General features: G+C 38.6%; 2 protein-coding genes across 2 annotated transcripts; both read right to left on the bottom strand.

Moving 5' to 3' along the window:
* Positions 1 to 1,719: 1,719 nt before the first annotated feature.
* On the bottom strand, positions 1,720 to 2,609 carry LOC134856983 (uncharacterized). The gene is made up of 2 exons (XM_063873304.1): positions 2,504 to 2,609; positions 1,720 to 2,285 (listed from the first exon to the last, which is right to left on the bottom strand). Exons 1-2 carry the CDS (start codon positions 2,607 to 2,609, stop codon positions 1,720 to 1,722), a joined length of 672 nt encoding a protein of 223 aa, XP_063729374.1.
* A 152-nt stretch (positions 2,610 to 2,761) lies between these two features.
* On the bottom strand, positions 2,762 to 3,735 carry LOC134856976 (uncharacterized). Its single transcript, XM_063873291.1, has 2 exons — positions 3,062 to 3,735; positions 2,762 to 3,008 (listed from the first exon to the last, which is right to left on the bottom strand). Exons 1-2 carry the CDS (start codon positions 3,733 to 3,735, stop codon positions 2,762 to 2,764), a joined length of 921 nt encoding a protein of 306 aa, XP_063729361.1.
* Between the last annotated feature and the right edge of the window lie 12,082 nt (positions 3,736 to 15,817).

Here is a 15,817-nt window from a genome sequence, read left to right as displayed (position 1 = left end):
TGAGCTCAAAATTAAAAAAAAGTAAGTTCGTCGTCGACCGTATTCAAAAATATGGGGGTTTGAGTCATGACAATGGCAATACGTTTTGGTTGATTAAGATTCCAATTTCAGATCGTAGTTTAGTTGTTTCTTTTTTAAATGATTTCTTTTTGATTTTTGAGTTTTGAGTCTTTCAGTTTACTAATTTGGCGGCATATTCATGTCAAAAATGTGGCAAAATTAGGTTCGGCAAAGAATAAAGTTCAAATGTCGTAGATTGCAAATTAGAAAATTGTTCGTTGAAGCTGATGGTACGTCGTCGTTGATTGTAATGGTCATCTAGTTGTTAGCTGTCGTTGATCATGTTGGTCATCTAGTTGTTACTGTGGTCCAATACTCGCGAGAGTTTGACTGCTGGTCGGTGTAGAATCCCCCTGCTAGTTTTAATTTCGCAGGAGCGAACGATTACGTCTGCACATGGGAAAGTACGAAGTACCCGTCCCAGGGGCCAAAGACCTCGAGGCGTTAGGTCTTCCAGTATCCAAAAAAGGTCTCCTTGCTGAAGATTTTCCACTTGCTTTGTCCATTTCGTTCGGGTCGTCAAGGTTGGCAAGTAGTCTTTGAGGTATCTGTTCCAGCGGACGAGAATTCATCATAGCTTCAACCTCGCACGTGAAGGTTGACAGAGTTTCGTCGTCCAGTGTCCGTGTTCCAATGACTTTGTAGAAGGCAATCTTAAATGTTTTTATGAGGCGTTCCCATGATCCACCAAAGTGAGGAGCTGCAGGTTATTCCAAGTATTTGGCATTGATTGTTGAAGTCGTTGCTGTGTTGAATCTCAGAAAAGCTTTCCTGTAATTCGTTGTCAGCTGCAACGAAGGCTTTTCCGTTGTCAGAGAAGATGATCCTGGGTTTACCGCATCTAGCGATGAAACGGCGTATGGCTTGTAGAGTTGAGTTTGTGTCGATTTGCTGGCATATTTCTGAATGAACTGCTTGCGTGACGAGGCAGGTGAAGAAGAGAACGTATCGCTTACTGTACTCGTCGTTGTTCCGCGTGGCAAAGGGTCCAAAGAAGTCAATTCCTGTTGAGTAGAAGGTGTAACTGTTTTCCGATTAAGGGAGTCGTTGTAGGGGTAAATCTGCCATCAGAGGCTTCACTGGTTCCTGTCGAAGGCGTCGGCAAGGTATGCATTGTCGAATAGTTTTCTTCAGATGCTTGCGTGATCTTATGATCCAAAAGTCCTGCTGAAGAATGCTTCGGGTGTGTTCCATTCCACAATGGGAATTTATTTCGTGTGTTTGCTTCATGAAGAGTTGTATTGGGTAGTTTTCTGCGTTCAGAATGACTGGATGTCGGCTGCAAAGTAGAAGCGGGGCTTTCTGTAGTCGTCCTTTGGCACGTAAGTATCCGTGATCGTCGATGAAGGGGCAAAGAGGTTGTAGAGGGCTGCGGGGTGGAATGTCAGTTTTCTTTGTCAGGCATGCTATTTCTTTGGGGAATGATTGATTCTGTGAGTGTTTAAGGATCCATGCGAATCCTAAGGTGAGGTGTTGAAGTGAGAGGCTCTGGCGTGTCTTCCTTTTGATGTTTTCTGCGAAGAGAAGAACATATGAAGTAACTCTGAGTGCTCTTGTCCAAGTGCTAAATCGGTTGAAGTCGGTTACTGATGTTGGCGGTTGTGGGTTGTTGTCTGTCAGATGAATATCAGCTGTAGGTTGTGTTGGCGGGTGATTAGGCTAATCTGATGATGGTCTTAACAAGAAGTCTGGTCCTTTGATCCATCGTGAATCGGTAGTCATGTCACATGCTTTGTAACCACGTGTTCCGTCGTCTGCAGGGTTGTCTTTGCTGGGCACGTATCTCCAGTCCAGTGAAGATGTTGAGTCCATGATGAAATTCAGGTGGTTGGCAATCAAGATCCGGTTTCGTTGATTCGGCGAGTTTATCCAATGAAGTGCTGTTGTACTATCTGTCCATAGTGTCGTACTGTCGATTCGTATGTCATGTTGTTCTTTGATGGAACGAGACAGTTTAGCTCCGTTAGTGGCGGCTTGAAGCTCGAGATTTGGAATTGTCATTCTGCTGATGGGTGCTACTCGGGCTTTTCCGATGACGAACTTGAGTTCCGTTGTGTCGTCATCGTATCTGATTCTGAGGTAAGCAACTGATGCTAAGGCAAGTTCGGAGGCGTCGCTGAATACATGGAGTTGGGTTTCCAGTATCTTCGTTTCTGGTTTGAAGTAAATCCGGGGCAGGCAGATGTCGTTGAATTGGCTTCGCTTGTCTATCCAATCGTTGAGGTCTGTTAAATGCCCAATGTTTAGAGGTTTGTCCCATTGAGGTCCAGGCAAGTTGAAGTGATTGTCGTAGTCGAATTGTCAGTGGCATCGTAATTCCAAGCGGGTCAAAGATTGAAGAAGCAAACTTCAATAGTTTGCGCTGCGTTAAGTCCTTCTTGTCAATGGCGTGAAACTTCTTTGCTTCCACAAGAAAGACGTCCGTGTCTGGTTTCCATTTCACTCCAAGAACTCTTTCGAGGGGTCATTCCTTCTTGGTGAGGCTGTCGCTGTTTTCCAAGTGGTTCTCGTTGACTGTTGTGAGGAATTGTTGAGAGTTTGAGGTCCATTTTGTGAGGTTGAAACCTCCAAGGCTGAACATCTTTTGAAGGTCGTTCATTAACTGTGTCGCTTCCGTCGGTGTTGAAACGGCTTTGTATAGGTCGTCCATGTATATTTTCTCCAAGGCTGGATATTTGTCGGCATTGTCCTTCGCACATTGTCAAGTGGCGTAGCAGGCAACACATGGTGAGTCGGTAGCTCCGAAGATGTGGCGGGTGTATTGGAAGGTTGCGGATTGGCCCGTGTTGTCCTTCCACAGAAATTGCAAATACGGCTGGTCCTCTGGGCTCACGAAGACCTGCATGAACATTGCTTCAATGTCGGCAGAAATAGCGATTTGGTCCTCGCGAAATCGCATAACGATTCCAGTAAGGTTTGTGAGGAGCTCTGGTCCAGTTAGTAGGTTGCTGTTGAGTGATACTCCTTTGTAGATGCTCGATGCATTAAGGACTCGGAGTACCTTGCCAGGTTTATTGATGTATTGATGTTTGTCACTGGATGATGAGGAAGGTACCATTTTCCTGTTGAGTTTTCATGGGAATCATCAACTTTGACTATGAAACCTTTCTGCAAGTCGGTGTCGATGGTCTCCTGATATTTCTGTGCCATCTCGGTGTTTCTCTTCAGTCGTTGGAGAAGGCTGTCGAGCTGCTTCTTGGCAAGCCATCTATTGTTTGGCAGTTGTTGTCCACGTTTCCAAAGCATTCCAACTTGGTAGTGTCCATTGGGCAAGCGGGTTGTTGAAGATTCCAAGATGCGGAGAGCTTCCTTGTCGTTTGTTGAGAGGCTGCGTTGGTCAGTTGAAATCCCTTCGGCGTCCATTTTCATCCATGTAGCTACGTGGCGAAACAATGTATCGTCTGTCGTGAAGTTGATTTTGTTGATGTCGCTGGGTGTCGTTGCATTGTCGCGTCCACAGAGAGACCATCCAAGTGGCGTTTTCCATCCAATAGGCACATTTTGTTTTGAATGGATTACTTCTGAAGGTGTCACGAGTTCAGCGAAATCGCGTCCAATGATGGTTCCGATTTCTTTCGAGGGCAGTGTAGCTATCCGAATGTGTTGAAGTGGCTCGTTCCTTTGGCTGATGGAGTTGACGAGTTCAGGGTTGAATTGGGAAAGGTTCCAATCCATTATGACGTCGATGTCATTTAGTTGAAATGGCTGCTTTTGCTGGTTTAGGGTCCAATCGCGATCGTCATCTTTGTAGAAGCTGTGTCTGATGATGTCAGTGCTTGGTTTAGCTGGATGGTGTCGTCTAATTGCAGATCTGGTTTGAGTTGGAGGGCGATTGATGATTTAAGCAATGTCAGTTTGCTGCCACAATCAAGCATTGCATAGGCATGAAATCTATGTTTGCCATGAGAGATCGTTATTGGCAGGGTCGGAATGTGGCGAGTCGAGTTCCTTCTGCTTATGCTGGTGCTGCAGTTGGTGATGTCGTCATGTTGTCTGGAGTTCCGGTTAGCTGTATCCCTCTGTGTCGTCGAGTTGTAGGTGCTGCTGTTGTTGTGGTTGCTGGGTTGTGCTGCAGGTTTGCGTTGATTGACAGTCGGCGAACTTGTGGGGGCTGAAGCAGTTGAAACATAGTTGCAGGTCCCTGGCATGCTGTAATCTGTCCTTTGGGTTCATTGCGATGAAGTGTTGGCATTTTCCAAGGTACTGGCAATTGCGTTTCTCCGGGCAAAAGTCTCGTCGTTGATCCTTTTGTCCAGATTTATGTTGCTGCTGGCTGCGTTGCTGGTTCCGGTTGTTCTGATTGGCGCGGTGATCCGATGGTCCATGTTGGTGGGTGTGACCGTTGGATGATGATCCTTGCTGCTGTTGTAGTTGTTGCTGCTGCTGCTGTTTCTGGTGTTGTTGTTGTTGCTGTTGCTCGGCAAATCGCTGCATGCTTCGACGTAGATGTTGAACCAATTGGTGAGGTCGATGAGTGATGGTTGTCTGATAATGCATTGCAGATTGTATCTATTCCATTCTAGTCGGCAAGGGGTAGGCAGTTTTGACAAAACTGTTTGGACATTTGTCGTAGAGTGTAGATCGTGCTGGAATCCAAGTGTCGTGAATGCATCGATCATTGTCTGTAGGAAATTGGCGAGGTCCTTGTAGCTTCTGGTATGTCGTAGATTGGGGCCGCTGATGGCGTCGAGTCGTCGAAGGAAGGATGTAACTATCTTCGTCGGGTTACCAAAGTCGTTTTCCAGTCGCTGAAGGGCTGCGTCATACATTGCTCCATTGCATCCATATCCTCGGATGAGAGATTTGGCATCTCCAGATACAAGTTTCTGCAGATGTGTCATCTTTTCCGAGTTTGTCATGTCGGTGCTGTTGATGGTTGCGTTGAACAGTCCTATCCAATCTAACCATTGTTCAGGTTCTCCGTCGGTTATGAATGGTTTGACAATGGGCACTGATTTCCTGAATGTCTTCGAGATCGTTTGATGATGGTTGTGGTCTGTCGGTGCTGTTCCAAGGTTGGTCGGAATCGGAAAATAAGTCGGCTGGTTCTGATGTGCTGCATGTTGATGTGCTGCATGTTGATGGACTGCATGTTGATGAGGGGGAGGTCTGTTGATATTTGGGTGAGTTGTTCCTGTTGGTCCCCTGCAGCCTGCATGAGTGAAGGCTGTTGTTGATGATGTCGGCATGTTCGTAGGGTTGTATGCTGTCGTGGTTCCCAGAAATCCTTCCTGGTACGATCGTATGGCAGGTTGTGTACATTGGTGAGTCAGGGTCGGCTGGCTGGAGGTCCAATTTGTTGCTGTTCGTTGATCTCCTTGGTTTGTTGGCAGTAGTGCTGGTTGTGCTGGTATCGGTACTCCGTTGATGTTTTTGATACCCTTAGCTGTCGTCTGGTGTCCGCTGAACACGTTGGTGGGGGGATGATTGGTTGAATTCTGATTTCCAATCGTCAAGATGGGTCTAAAGGCGCTATTCGGATTATGTGTCCTCTGTTGTTGGCTTGAAGGCTGGTTCTGTTGTTGGCTTGAAGGCCGGTATAGTCCATGTGGGGGGCTAGCTGTCTGGGGAGCAAGAATTGGGTGTGTGATTTTCTGTCCAATCAGTTGACTCTGAGCTGCTTTTGAAGTTGCTGTCGGAAGAAATTTTGGCGCTGAAACATTTCTTTGTCGGGTTGCTGGTGCGTTCATCTGCTGATTGAAAACTTGGATTTGATGAAGTTGAGCTTCTGAGCTTCTGAGTTCGGTCTTTGTCCCACTGTTGCTGTCAATTGCTGATTGTCGATTTGGAGTTGAGTTCTATTGTTCAATTCTATAGTCGTTCCTTGAAGTTGAGCTTCTGGGTGGTTCGGCTGAAGGTTTGAACTTTGTGACAAGTCGGCGTTCGGCTGCTGCAATGAGAGGTTTGACTGAGGATGGAGGTGAGTTCCATGGGCAGTTTGAGTTCCAAGAGTTTCTGTTTGTTGTTGATGAATGCGATGATCCAAGGTATTGGCGTCGCTGTTAGATCCGGGGCGAAGTAGGAGTCCTGAATTTTCCTGGGCGGAATTTGATCTGTGGTTTGAAGTAGCGTTTAAGATTGCTGGCAATCCAGAAAATTGTGGCAAATCGTCCGGGGTGTCCTGGTCCATGGTGACGTTTTGTGTAGTAGTACTACGGGTTAAACTTTCCGTTTGGCGTCGAAGGGGAAGATTTTTCAAGGCTTGTCGTATTATTGAAGGCGTCGAGACGTTGCTGGCTACTCGTGATGAGTTTAAAGAAGACGTGGCAGTGTTGTTAAGGGTATGCTCGTATCGTTTTGATCGTAGTTGGATCGTTCGGTACAAAACTTTCAAAGTTTTCAATCGTTCAATGATTGAGTCTTGCTGGTCCGTTCCGGTGCGTATTATCTTGACTGTTTCGTTATTGGCATCGTCAAGCAAGCTCTTCAATTCGGTTAAGAAATCGTTCATGATCTGTACTTCGTCGGAATCGCTTATGGCTTGGTTAATTGCTTTTGCTAAAATTTCTACGTCTGTTTCTATGACTTTAAAAACAGCATCATAGGTTGAATTCATTTTTAATTGACTATGTCTCCTAAACTTAATTCACGTTTTGACGTGTCAGACAAAATGTAAAATGGCCAATATGTAATTCCTTTGATTACATGGAACCCTCGTAATTGTATTGTAACAAAAAAAATGATTTTGAGTTTTTTTTCTTTGGAACTTACAATCCAAAAAAAAGGAAAAAAAGTAAACAATATGATTGGTTAGTATAAGGATGGGTTCGTTGATTTTTCAAACAAAAAAAACCTTGGTTTCTGTTTCTTTTTTAAAAAACTATTGTGGGCCAATGACAATGGCAATACGTTTTGGTTGATTAAGATTCCAATTTCAGATCGTAGTTTAGTTGTTTCTTTTTTAAATGATTTCTTTTTGATTTTTGAGTTTTGAGTCTTTCAGTTTACTAATTTGGCGGCATATTTATGTCAAAAATGTGGCAAAATTAGGTTCGGCAAAGAATAAAGTTCAAATGTCGTAGACAAGTCAAACCGTTTGACAATGAATTTTGTTTCGTTCTAATAACGTGATAGCAACTTAATCCGATTCAAAAGCCTTACCGAATTGAATTGAGGCAAGCTACTTGGTCATATTACTGTGCAAACAGATGCAAAACTTAAAACTTTTGCCATTTTGACTTTGTACACAAATACAGTTTTTTTGAGATTTTTATCAAAGTTTTAGTTAATCAATACTAATTTTTTGTGGCTGTCTAAGTTTTTGTTTCTCTATCGGCAATAATCACAAATTTGATTTTAAAATATTACATCAATTTAGCTGTTTTCTCAGAAAACTGGCACATGTAGATTGCGCTACCATAAAAATTCCACTAATTTTTTGTTCGTAAAAATGCGTAATTGGAACCAGTTCAAAATAAGTATTTTGTATATCCAGTTAAATTTTGATAACTATCCCTGTAAAAATACTTAGAACTAACCAATCATGATTCATGACTTAAACTAACAAAACTTGGTTAGACTGAAACTATTTATAGTTTCAGGCAGAGAAGAATAAATTGAGCTTAGAAAAAAGTTGCTCTTCCTCTCCTCTAACCTCGCAAGAATACCAGTATAAACTAGATCTATTGAGACTAAAAAAACATAAGTAAGATTAGGATCGTTATTAGACTAAGAAATTGCACGAATCTATCTGGCCGAAAAAAGGATAGAGTGACGAACAGACAGTGTACCTTGTCCGAAGTTACTTATGAGAAAGCCACACCGGACTTAAACTCAAAGTAGTGAATTTGATTCCTTTTGCGCTTAAGTCGACAAATGCTAATAGACAATTGCATGATAAGGATCCAATTGAAGCAAAACCTGGATACTCCGACTGCCGTCAAATTATTCTGATGTAGAAACTCGAAAAAAAATGAGGAAAAGTATTTTAACGTCTCTCGCCAAACAAAAAAAAACTTTAGTACAAAATGATGAATTTGTGTCTGTTCATGTAACATATCGTTAATACAAAAAGATATATCAGAACTAAATTGGAGAAAATCCATACTAATTTTTTTTTGCCGCTGGCACAGCGCTTTACTACGAATTTGGAAACTTTGCATTGTCCTTTTTTAAGCCCCATTTTTTTGCATGTTTTGCACTTCCACCTAAGGGTTTTTTCTCAATTAATAAAAAAAAAATTTGTCAAAAACTGCTTTTTGGAATTCTAACATGTCTAGCAAACCTCACCTAGCATGCACTTAGAGAAAACTTTAACGCATGATATAACCGGCGAAATTAATCGGCTCAAAACTCAATTCAAAATGAAATAATGAAAACTAGTTGATCTACATTTTTTGTTAAACGATTCAAAACTGAAAAATTTGTATTTGAAATTGCGTTTAGAGGGTTGACTTTTTTGATTGTCATATTTTTTTATTCGCAAAAAGCTGACTACAGGTGCATAAAAGGGCACAGGTGCATAAAAGTGCTTCTGGAATTTTCACGAGCTTGATACGAGAAAAAAAAAATTTTAAATGTGAATTTTTTTCCTTATAAAAAATTATGGAATCTGAGCAGAAGAAGTTACAAAAAATTAATATCTCTGTTTTAAGTCTTAAACGATTTTGTCTTTAGCACAGAAAGAACTTGCCAGCTGCTAGTTTTGTCGGGCAAGACGACCACGGTTTGCATATTTTTTTTCTATTATTTTGAAAGTTGACACGAAAGTACATATATTTGAGCCATTAGTTTTCACGGACAAATCCTAGGACATAAAGGAACAAAGACCATAAGAGAAAATTGTAATTCCCTAATTCCTTTTCAGTAGTCCAAAAAAGCTCGAAGTGATTTTTTTGCTATTCGTTTTTGGTAGTCCAAGAAAAATTAAGCGAGGTTTTATTACGATTTTGAAAAAATCTTTGAAAATAGTTTCTCATGAACCATCATTGTACCGTGAAAAGTAAAAAACAAATTTTTAAGAAAATTTTAATAAATATCAAGTTTTTAACTTGCAATTTTAGAAAACAGCTAAATTTATGTAATAATTTAAAATCAAATGTGTCATTTTTCGCGAGAGAGAAACAGAAACTTAGACAGCTACAACAAAATTTGAAAAGTAAGGTGATGTATTTTTGGAATTTTTGAACATGAAGCTGTGGTGAGGGTTGCGGTTTAGTGAACTATGAAAAAGTGTAAGTTTGTTTGAATTTAGTCTTTAACTTAACTTCATGAGAACAGTTACTATCTCGTTCTTTCAATGTAATGAATTTGAATATTAGTGCAAAGTGATCAAACTTACTGAAAAATGGTTCGCAAGCTTTTGTATTCCTTAATGCATGATCGATTATGTGATCGATTTTTTTATTAGTGCTATCGAGGTGAAAGATGTATTCAGACTTAATGAAAAACTTTTTTGGTTAATTGTGCGTTCACTGCTAGCTCAGTATCATACGGGTATTTATGGATCATGATTAGTTTTTACAGGGATAGTTTATCAAGATTATAATACGATATAGTAAATACTTGTTTTCAACTGGTTCCACCCATCCGCGGTTTAAAAAGCTTAAAGTTATAAGCTTGTTCTTCTGAGGGATGAATGAAAGAGTTTCTTGATTCTTTGGAGTAACCTCTTTTGACGCATTGAATGCGTGAAGAGAGGAAAGAAACAGTTGCTCATGTTGTGGGGTAGTTGTCTTCATAGAGCGAGAAGGAGTACAGTTGCTGGTATTTCAGAAGTGGGTTTCGAGTATCATGATTGAGTTGAGGTATTGGGTCTAGGTTGCAGTATTAAACAGTGACGTGTTGATTTCTTTAAGTAGAGCGACACTACGTGCATTCTCAACTATTCATCGAAAAGCGAGATAGGGTTTGACTTCTCTGTGTGAAGCGCCAAGTGACTAGGATTCGTATGATTCGATATCGATTTGGTCATTGTTCTTCTTCAACGGGTAACTTTGCTGCGATGCTGGCTCTATACTTTAAATCCTGAGAGGCTTCAGACTACGGCGAGAAACCAATAGATTTGCCATTCGAGAGTCGAAATGTCATCGAGTTTCATCCCCTATGCTGCTCGTTCCTTTTGCTCTGAGAAATCTTTTTACTTTGGATATTTATATCGGCACCACCTTTTAGTGAACTCAGTTATAGTTGTGATTGTTGTTAATTGTTTTCGGAAAAGCATTGTTATTAGTTTTGGTTATTTTAAAGAATTGCTTACACTAGAGTTACTCACGTCAAAAAAAATGGAGTGTATCATAAGCCTGGTTTAGCGCGGTTAATGAGGCCGGCTGCTATAAAGCATGCTCAAGACGTCTTTTACTGGTGGGTTAGGCCAGTTGTGGGAGTATTATTTTACCGTCTCTTCGAGCAGAGTTTTTTTATGCTCAACTTTTTGTTCTTTTTTATCAGGTGTTTTTCTTTTTTGTTTTTTAGTTGTGTCTTTTTTTTCAAAAACAGATTATTGTAGTTTATAAGGTTCTCTTAGTGTTTTTGTGTTGCAAGGGCTTTTAATAAAAGTTACAAGCGAGGTTCATCAGAAAAAATTTTTCAGTTTCAATCTGGGTTTTCACCTGGTTTGGGTACCTTGAGACTTTATCAGACATGCAAATGGTTTTAAGGCATTAGTTAGCTGCGTTGGTTAGTGTGAACTTTTTTTATAATTCGCTCTAACCGGATGAAAGAAAAGTTTTGAAAACGCGTGAAGGTAAGCTAAATTTTCATCAGTTTTTTTGTAAAACTAGAAATTTATTTCCTTATCAATTCAAAGGTGGTGAGGTACTCAATTTGCGTGGCAAGATTGGGTGAAGTGTGGGCAAAGGAAATTAGAAAATCAAAATTTACGAATGGGAGCACACATAAAAAAGTTGGTAACGTTTTTTTGTCAATCATTATCGATTTACTATTTCGTATTGTGAATCTGCAAAACTGTGATCATCGTTACTTTTTAAATTTATTTCGCTCATATAATTAATGACAAACACTTAGATAACAAGATTGAAAGTTTATATAAAATTTGATTTTTACTTTGGTTTTTGTTTTACTTTTTTCAGAGAAATGACTGGTGAAAACTTAAAAGCAAAGATGAAACACATGTAAAGAAATGCTGAATGTTTCCTTTATTTTAAATTAATACTATTTTGAGTTCATTCATATGAAGGGTCGGGTTCCAAAAAAAATCCATGTGGGAAGTTAGTTTTGATGGTGTCTGAGTTTATTAAAAGCTTAGCTAGCATTCAGGTTACGTTCTTAGTGCGTAAGAGTGGCCGAAGAACTCAAGCGCGCGGATGATATTACATTCTTTGGTGACTGCGGAAATTTCATGGTTAGAGTTTTGGATGAGGTCATATAATTTGTGATTGAACTTGAAATTGTGAATTGAACTTGAAACTTCAATGGGTTGGATATACTCATGCGGGATAAAATTGGGGCGGCAGTCTTCAAGTGGGAAGTTGTCTGTGAGGGGGCAAAAGATTTAAATTTTTCTTACTTGATTTATTTATGCCATAAAAGTTAGTTGATTTTTTTTCAATAAGTGAAAATTTGAAAGTAAGTTCATGTATATTTAGAGTAAATGAACATGAAGCGGTGGTGGGGATTGGGGTATGGTGAACTATGAAGAAAATGTCGTTGGATAAATTCAGATTAAGTGTAATTGTGTGAGCTTAGGTTTTAACAGAAGTTCATGAGAACAGTTAAAATCTTGTTTTTTCGATGTTAGAAAACTGAATCTTAGTGCAAAAAGATCAAACTTTCTGAAAATTGGTTCGTAAGCTTTTTTTTCCGTTAAATTTTTCCGTTAATTGTGCATTCACTGCAGGGTCAGTATCATACGGGCAGTTATGGATCATGATTGGTTAGTTCTAAGTACTAATCATAGATAGTTTATCAATAATATAACAGGATATAAAAAATAATTGTTTTGAACTGGTTCCATACGTTCAAACCTTTTTGCCAAATTTGAAGTAACTGATAATTATTCGTTCCGCAATGAACTCCTCAAACCAAATCCGTCTTAAGACTTAAAGACAACCAGTTTTTTGCTGTTATTAGATGACCCAATAACTCAGCTGCAAAAACAATAATCAGCTCTTGAGTAATCCCTATTGATGTTTCTACCTTCAAGAGCGCACTGATCACTAAGAAAGACACATAATGAAAATATTTTCAGCTATTGGACATTTTCAGTTTTTTTTCTACTATTTAAACTAAAGTCAGCATTTCTTGACGTCTGAACAAGGACACAATTTACTTCTTTAAATTGTTTCTTACTTCTTTAAACGTGAGAATTGATATTAATTCGGTGTTTCCATTTTTTCTTCCATTTTTCAGGTAATTGGATTGATCGAAACTATTTATTTTGCTCAATTTTTTACGCATCGTATCAATCACCTCATTTTTGTAGCTAGCGGCTTGCTGTAGGTAGATCCCAAAATTTTCCTTTTTCTACAAATATGATGAGAGAAGGAGTGATTTGGATTAATGGATCAAGCGTACAATACCTCCGAAATTTATATAGGGGTTAAAATATGGGTTTTTTTGGGCACAAAACCAAATGATCTAATTAGAGAAAAAGTTTTAACCAAAAAAAAATTGAATGAAACTTTGAGCAAACTTTTAACAGTTAGTTTGTAAAAATAGAAACTTATTAACTAAACAATTCAAAGGAGGCGAGTTACCCAATTTTTGTAAAAAGAGTGGGTGAAATGTGGGAGAATGAAATTAGAAAATCAAATTTTATGAATGGGAGCACATATAAAATTTAATATTAATTATTTATTATTCATTATCAGTTCACTAATTCGTTTTGTGAAACTCTAAAACTTTGATAATTTCATCGCTACTTATTAAATTTATTGCACACATATAAGTTATGACAAAAAGTTAGATTGCAAACTTGAATCTAACTTTAATTGAATCTAAGTTTAATTAGATTTTGATGTTAATTTTTGTTTTTTTTAAACTTTTTTTCAGAGAAATGACCAAAAGGAAAAGATGAAACCTACGTGTGTTTAATTCGTTTTTGATTAATAATTTTATGAAATCATATTTACGAAGGATCGGCTTCTGAGAAAAACCCATGTGGGAAATTAGTTTTGATGGTGTCTCATTTTTAAAATTGCTTAGCTTGCAATTGGATTACGTTTTTAGTGCGTAAGAGTGGCCAAAAAAATTCAAGCGCGCGGATGATTTTAAACTCTACAGTGACTGCGGAAAATTCGTGGTTAGAGTTTTGGATGAGGTTATATAACTTGTGATTGAACTTGAAATTTTGAATATTTTCTAAAAGGGTAATTTACACGGGTTGGATATACTCAAGCGGGATAAAAATGGAGCGGAAGTCTTCAAATGGGAAGATGTTGGTGAGTGGGCAAAAGATAAAAAAATGTCTAACTGGATTATAGTTACGGAGGATGCCGTGAAGGTTAGTTGCTTTTATGCAAAATTTGAAAATTGGAAAGTGAGGTGATGTATATTTAGAGTTAATAACCATGAAGCTTTGGTGGAGATTGCGGTGTGGTGAACTAATAAGTAAATGTCGTTCGATAAATTTAGGTTCAGTGCAAGTGTGTGTGAGTTTAGTCTATAACATAATTTCATGAGAACAGTTAATATCTCGTTCTTTTGGTGTTAAAAAATTGAATATTAGTGCAAAGTGATCAAACTTACTGAAAAATGGTTCGTAAGCTTTTGTAATCATTAATGCTTGGTCAATGATGTCATCGAATTTCTTTTTAGTGCTATCGAGGTTAAAGATGTATTCAAATTTATTGAAAAACGTTTCGATTAATTGTGTTTTCACTGCAAGGTCAGTATCATACTGTTAGTTATGAATCATGATTGGTTAGTTCTAAGTACTTTACATAGATAGTTTAACAAGAATATAACAGGATATAATAAATAATTGTTTTGAGCTGCTTCGCGATGAAAACCGTCTCTAATTTTTTAGAGAGTCAGACCTACCCTCTGTAGTACACGTTCTACACGTTGGTGCAACTGCGGCGATCACTGTTTTGCTGTTATCATTCCGTCTTAACTTAGGCGTAAGGTAAATTGTCGTGAGGTAGATTGGCTTAGGGTAATCTTGGAATGGAATAGAGTAAAATGAAATAGGATAATCTGGAATAAAGTTAGTTCTCTTGCTAGATTATTTAGAGCCAGATGAGAATGCGGCCTGCCCATTTAGCCAAATTGTTGTGATAAACTTAATAAATAGTTTCAGGAGTGAAATGCAACACTAATTGAATTCACTGGGCACTGAATATTGGATTTTCATCGTACTATTCTTGGCATCTCTGGGTTTTTCCTGGCACATTTTTGGATTTTCTTGACTTTGCACCATGATGCTTGATGTCTTCTCAAAAATAGCCTCAGAGAAAAAAGATGAGTGCTATCTTCAGATATACAATCTTGTAAGTTTTCTAATGACGTCACCAATTATTTCTGTTCCGAACGCTAGCCCCAACACAAAAGTAGTCAAAACTACTTTTGATTTTGTACTATTTCGATCGGTACATAAAACTTGATTTTTGGTTTAAGTTTTTTTTTAGCTGACTTTGACACAAAGGAGCTCCCCAAAGACGTGACAATTCAATCTCACCGTGGGTCTTATTGTGAGGCAAACTCTCAGTAATCAGAAAGTGCAATGAAGTTGAGTTCTTATCAGTCACTTTCCAGGATGGCACTAACTCTCTGACGAGAGAACTCCTCAAATCAGTCGAAGAGCTGTTTGAAGATTTTTGCGAGTCCATTATTGAAATAGAGCACAGGTTCAGGCCTGGAACTATTAATATTTTTCAAGTTCCTCCTGTTAAATCAGGACCTCGTTCAACAAGTGGCAAAGGAATAACCAAGTTCAACAAGTCAATTTCAAACAAAATTCAAAAAAAAACGTGAAATTTACGAAAAAGTTATTCAGATTGACAAATAAAAGTCATTTTTCTATGATGAAGTATATTTGCTTAGATCCGTAAATACTTCAAAGAATGCCATAATGGAAAAGGTGCTACCACTATCGATCTTATCATCTCGAAATATATTTCAGAACCCTTCTAATTCTTGCTGCCCAGTGCACCCTCAGAGGAACCACACAAAACCTAGCTCATTTTAATCTCGTGGGGCCGCGAACACCCAGAATGATTGACGAGCTATGGCTATAGAGCACTTGATTAGTCAAACTTCACAAATAACTAAACTTGTGATTACATGAACAATAATTGTCATAATTATGACTCACGTAACAGATATTGTCCAGTACATCAAGTTTCCATCTGTAAACTGCAGATGCCTAAAAAACAAATATGCTGAAATAGGTTTCCTTTCAGAAGTTATTGACTCAAGCACTTTAATTGGTCTGACTGAAATTTGTCTGGATGAAAAATGCAGTCATCTCACTTACTCGTTCTGTATTTCAATCCATATCATGATCCGATGTCACTGAAATAAAACATGCTCTGGTCAAAACTCAGGAGGGGAATACTTCTTTTTATGCCAAAAAAATTTAATCTTAAGATCAATGAAGACTTAATTTTTATTACGTCCCTCCAATTTCGAAGGCATCTGGATAGAATTTAGTCCAATCATAACCAAGCAATCAAAAAGGCACATAATAGTTGTTGTTTACAATCCACACAAGCAATTTTAACAATTATTCATAGAAGACACAATGAAAGGTAATGACTATGTAGCTTCGAAAACCAAAGATTAAACTATCCCTGGAAATCTCAACATCAAGTACCTGAACAAAGCAGAAGCCAAAACTTTCAGCGATTTGATTAAG

Source organism: Symsagittifera roscoffensis, chromosome 1 (genome assembly GCF_963678635.1).
Source record: "Symsagittifera roscoffensis chromosome 1, txSymRosc1.1, whole genome shotgun sequence".
In the NCBI taxonomy this organism is placed as follows: Eukaryota; Metazoa; Xenacoelomorpha; order Acoela; family Convolutidae; genus Symsagittifera; species Symsagittifera roscoffensis.
This window is presented reverse-complemented; position numbering and strand designations above follow the sequence as displayed.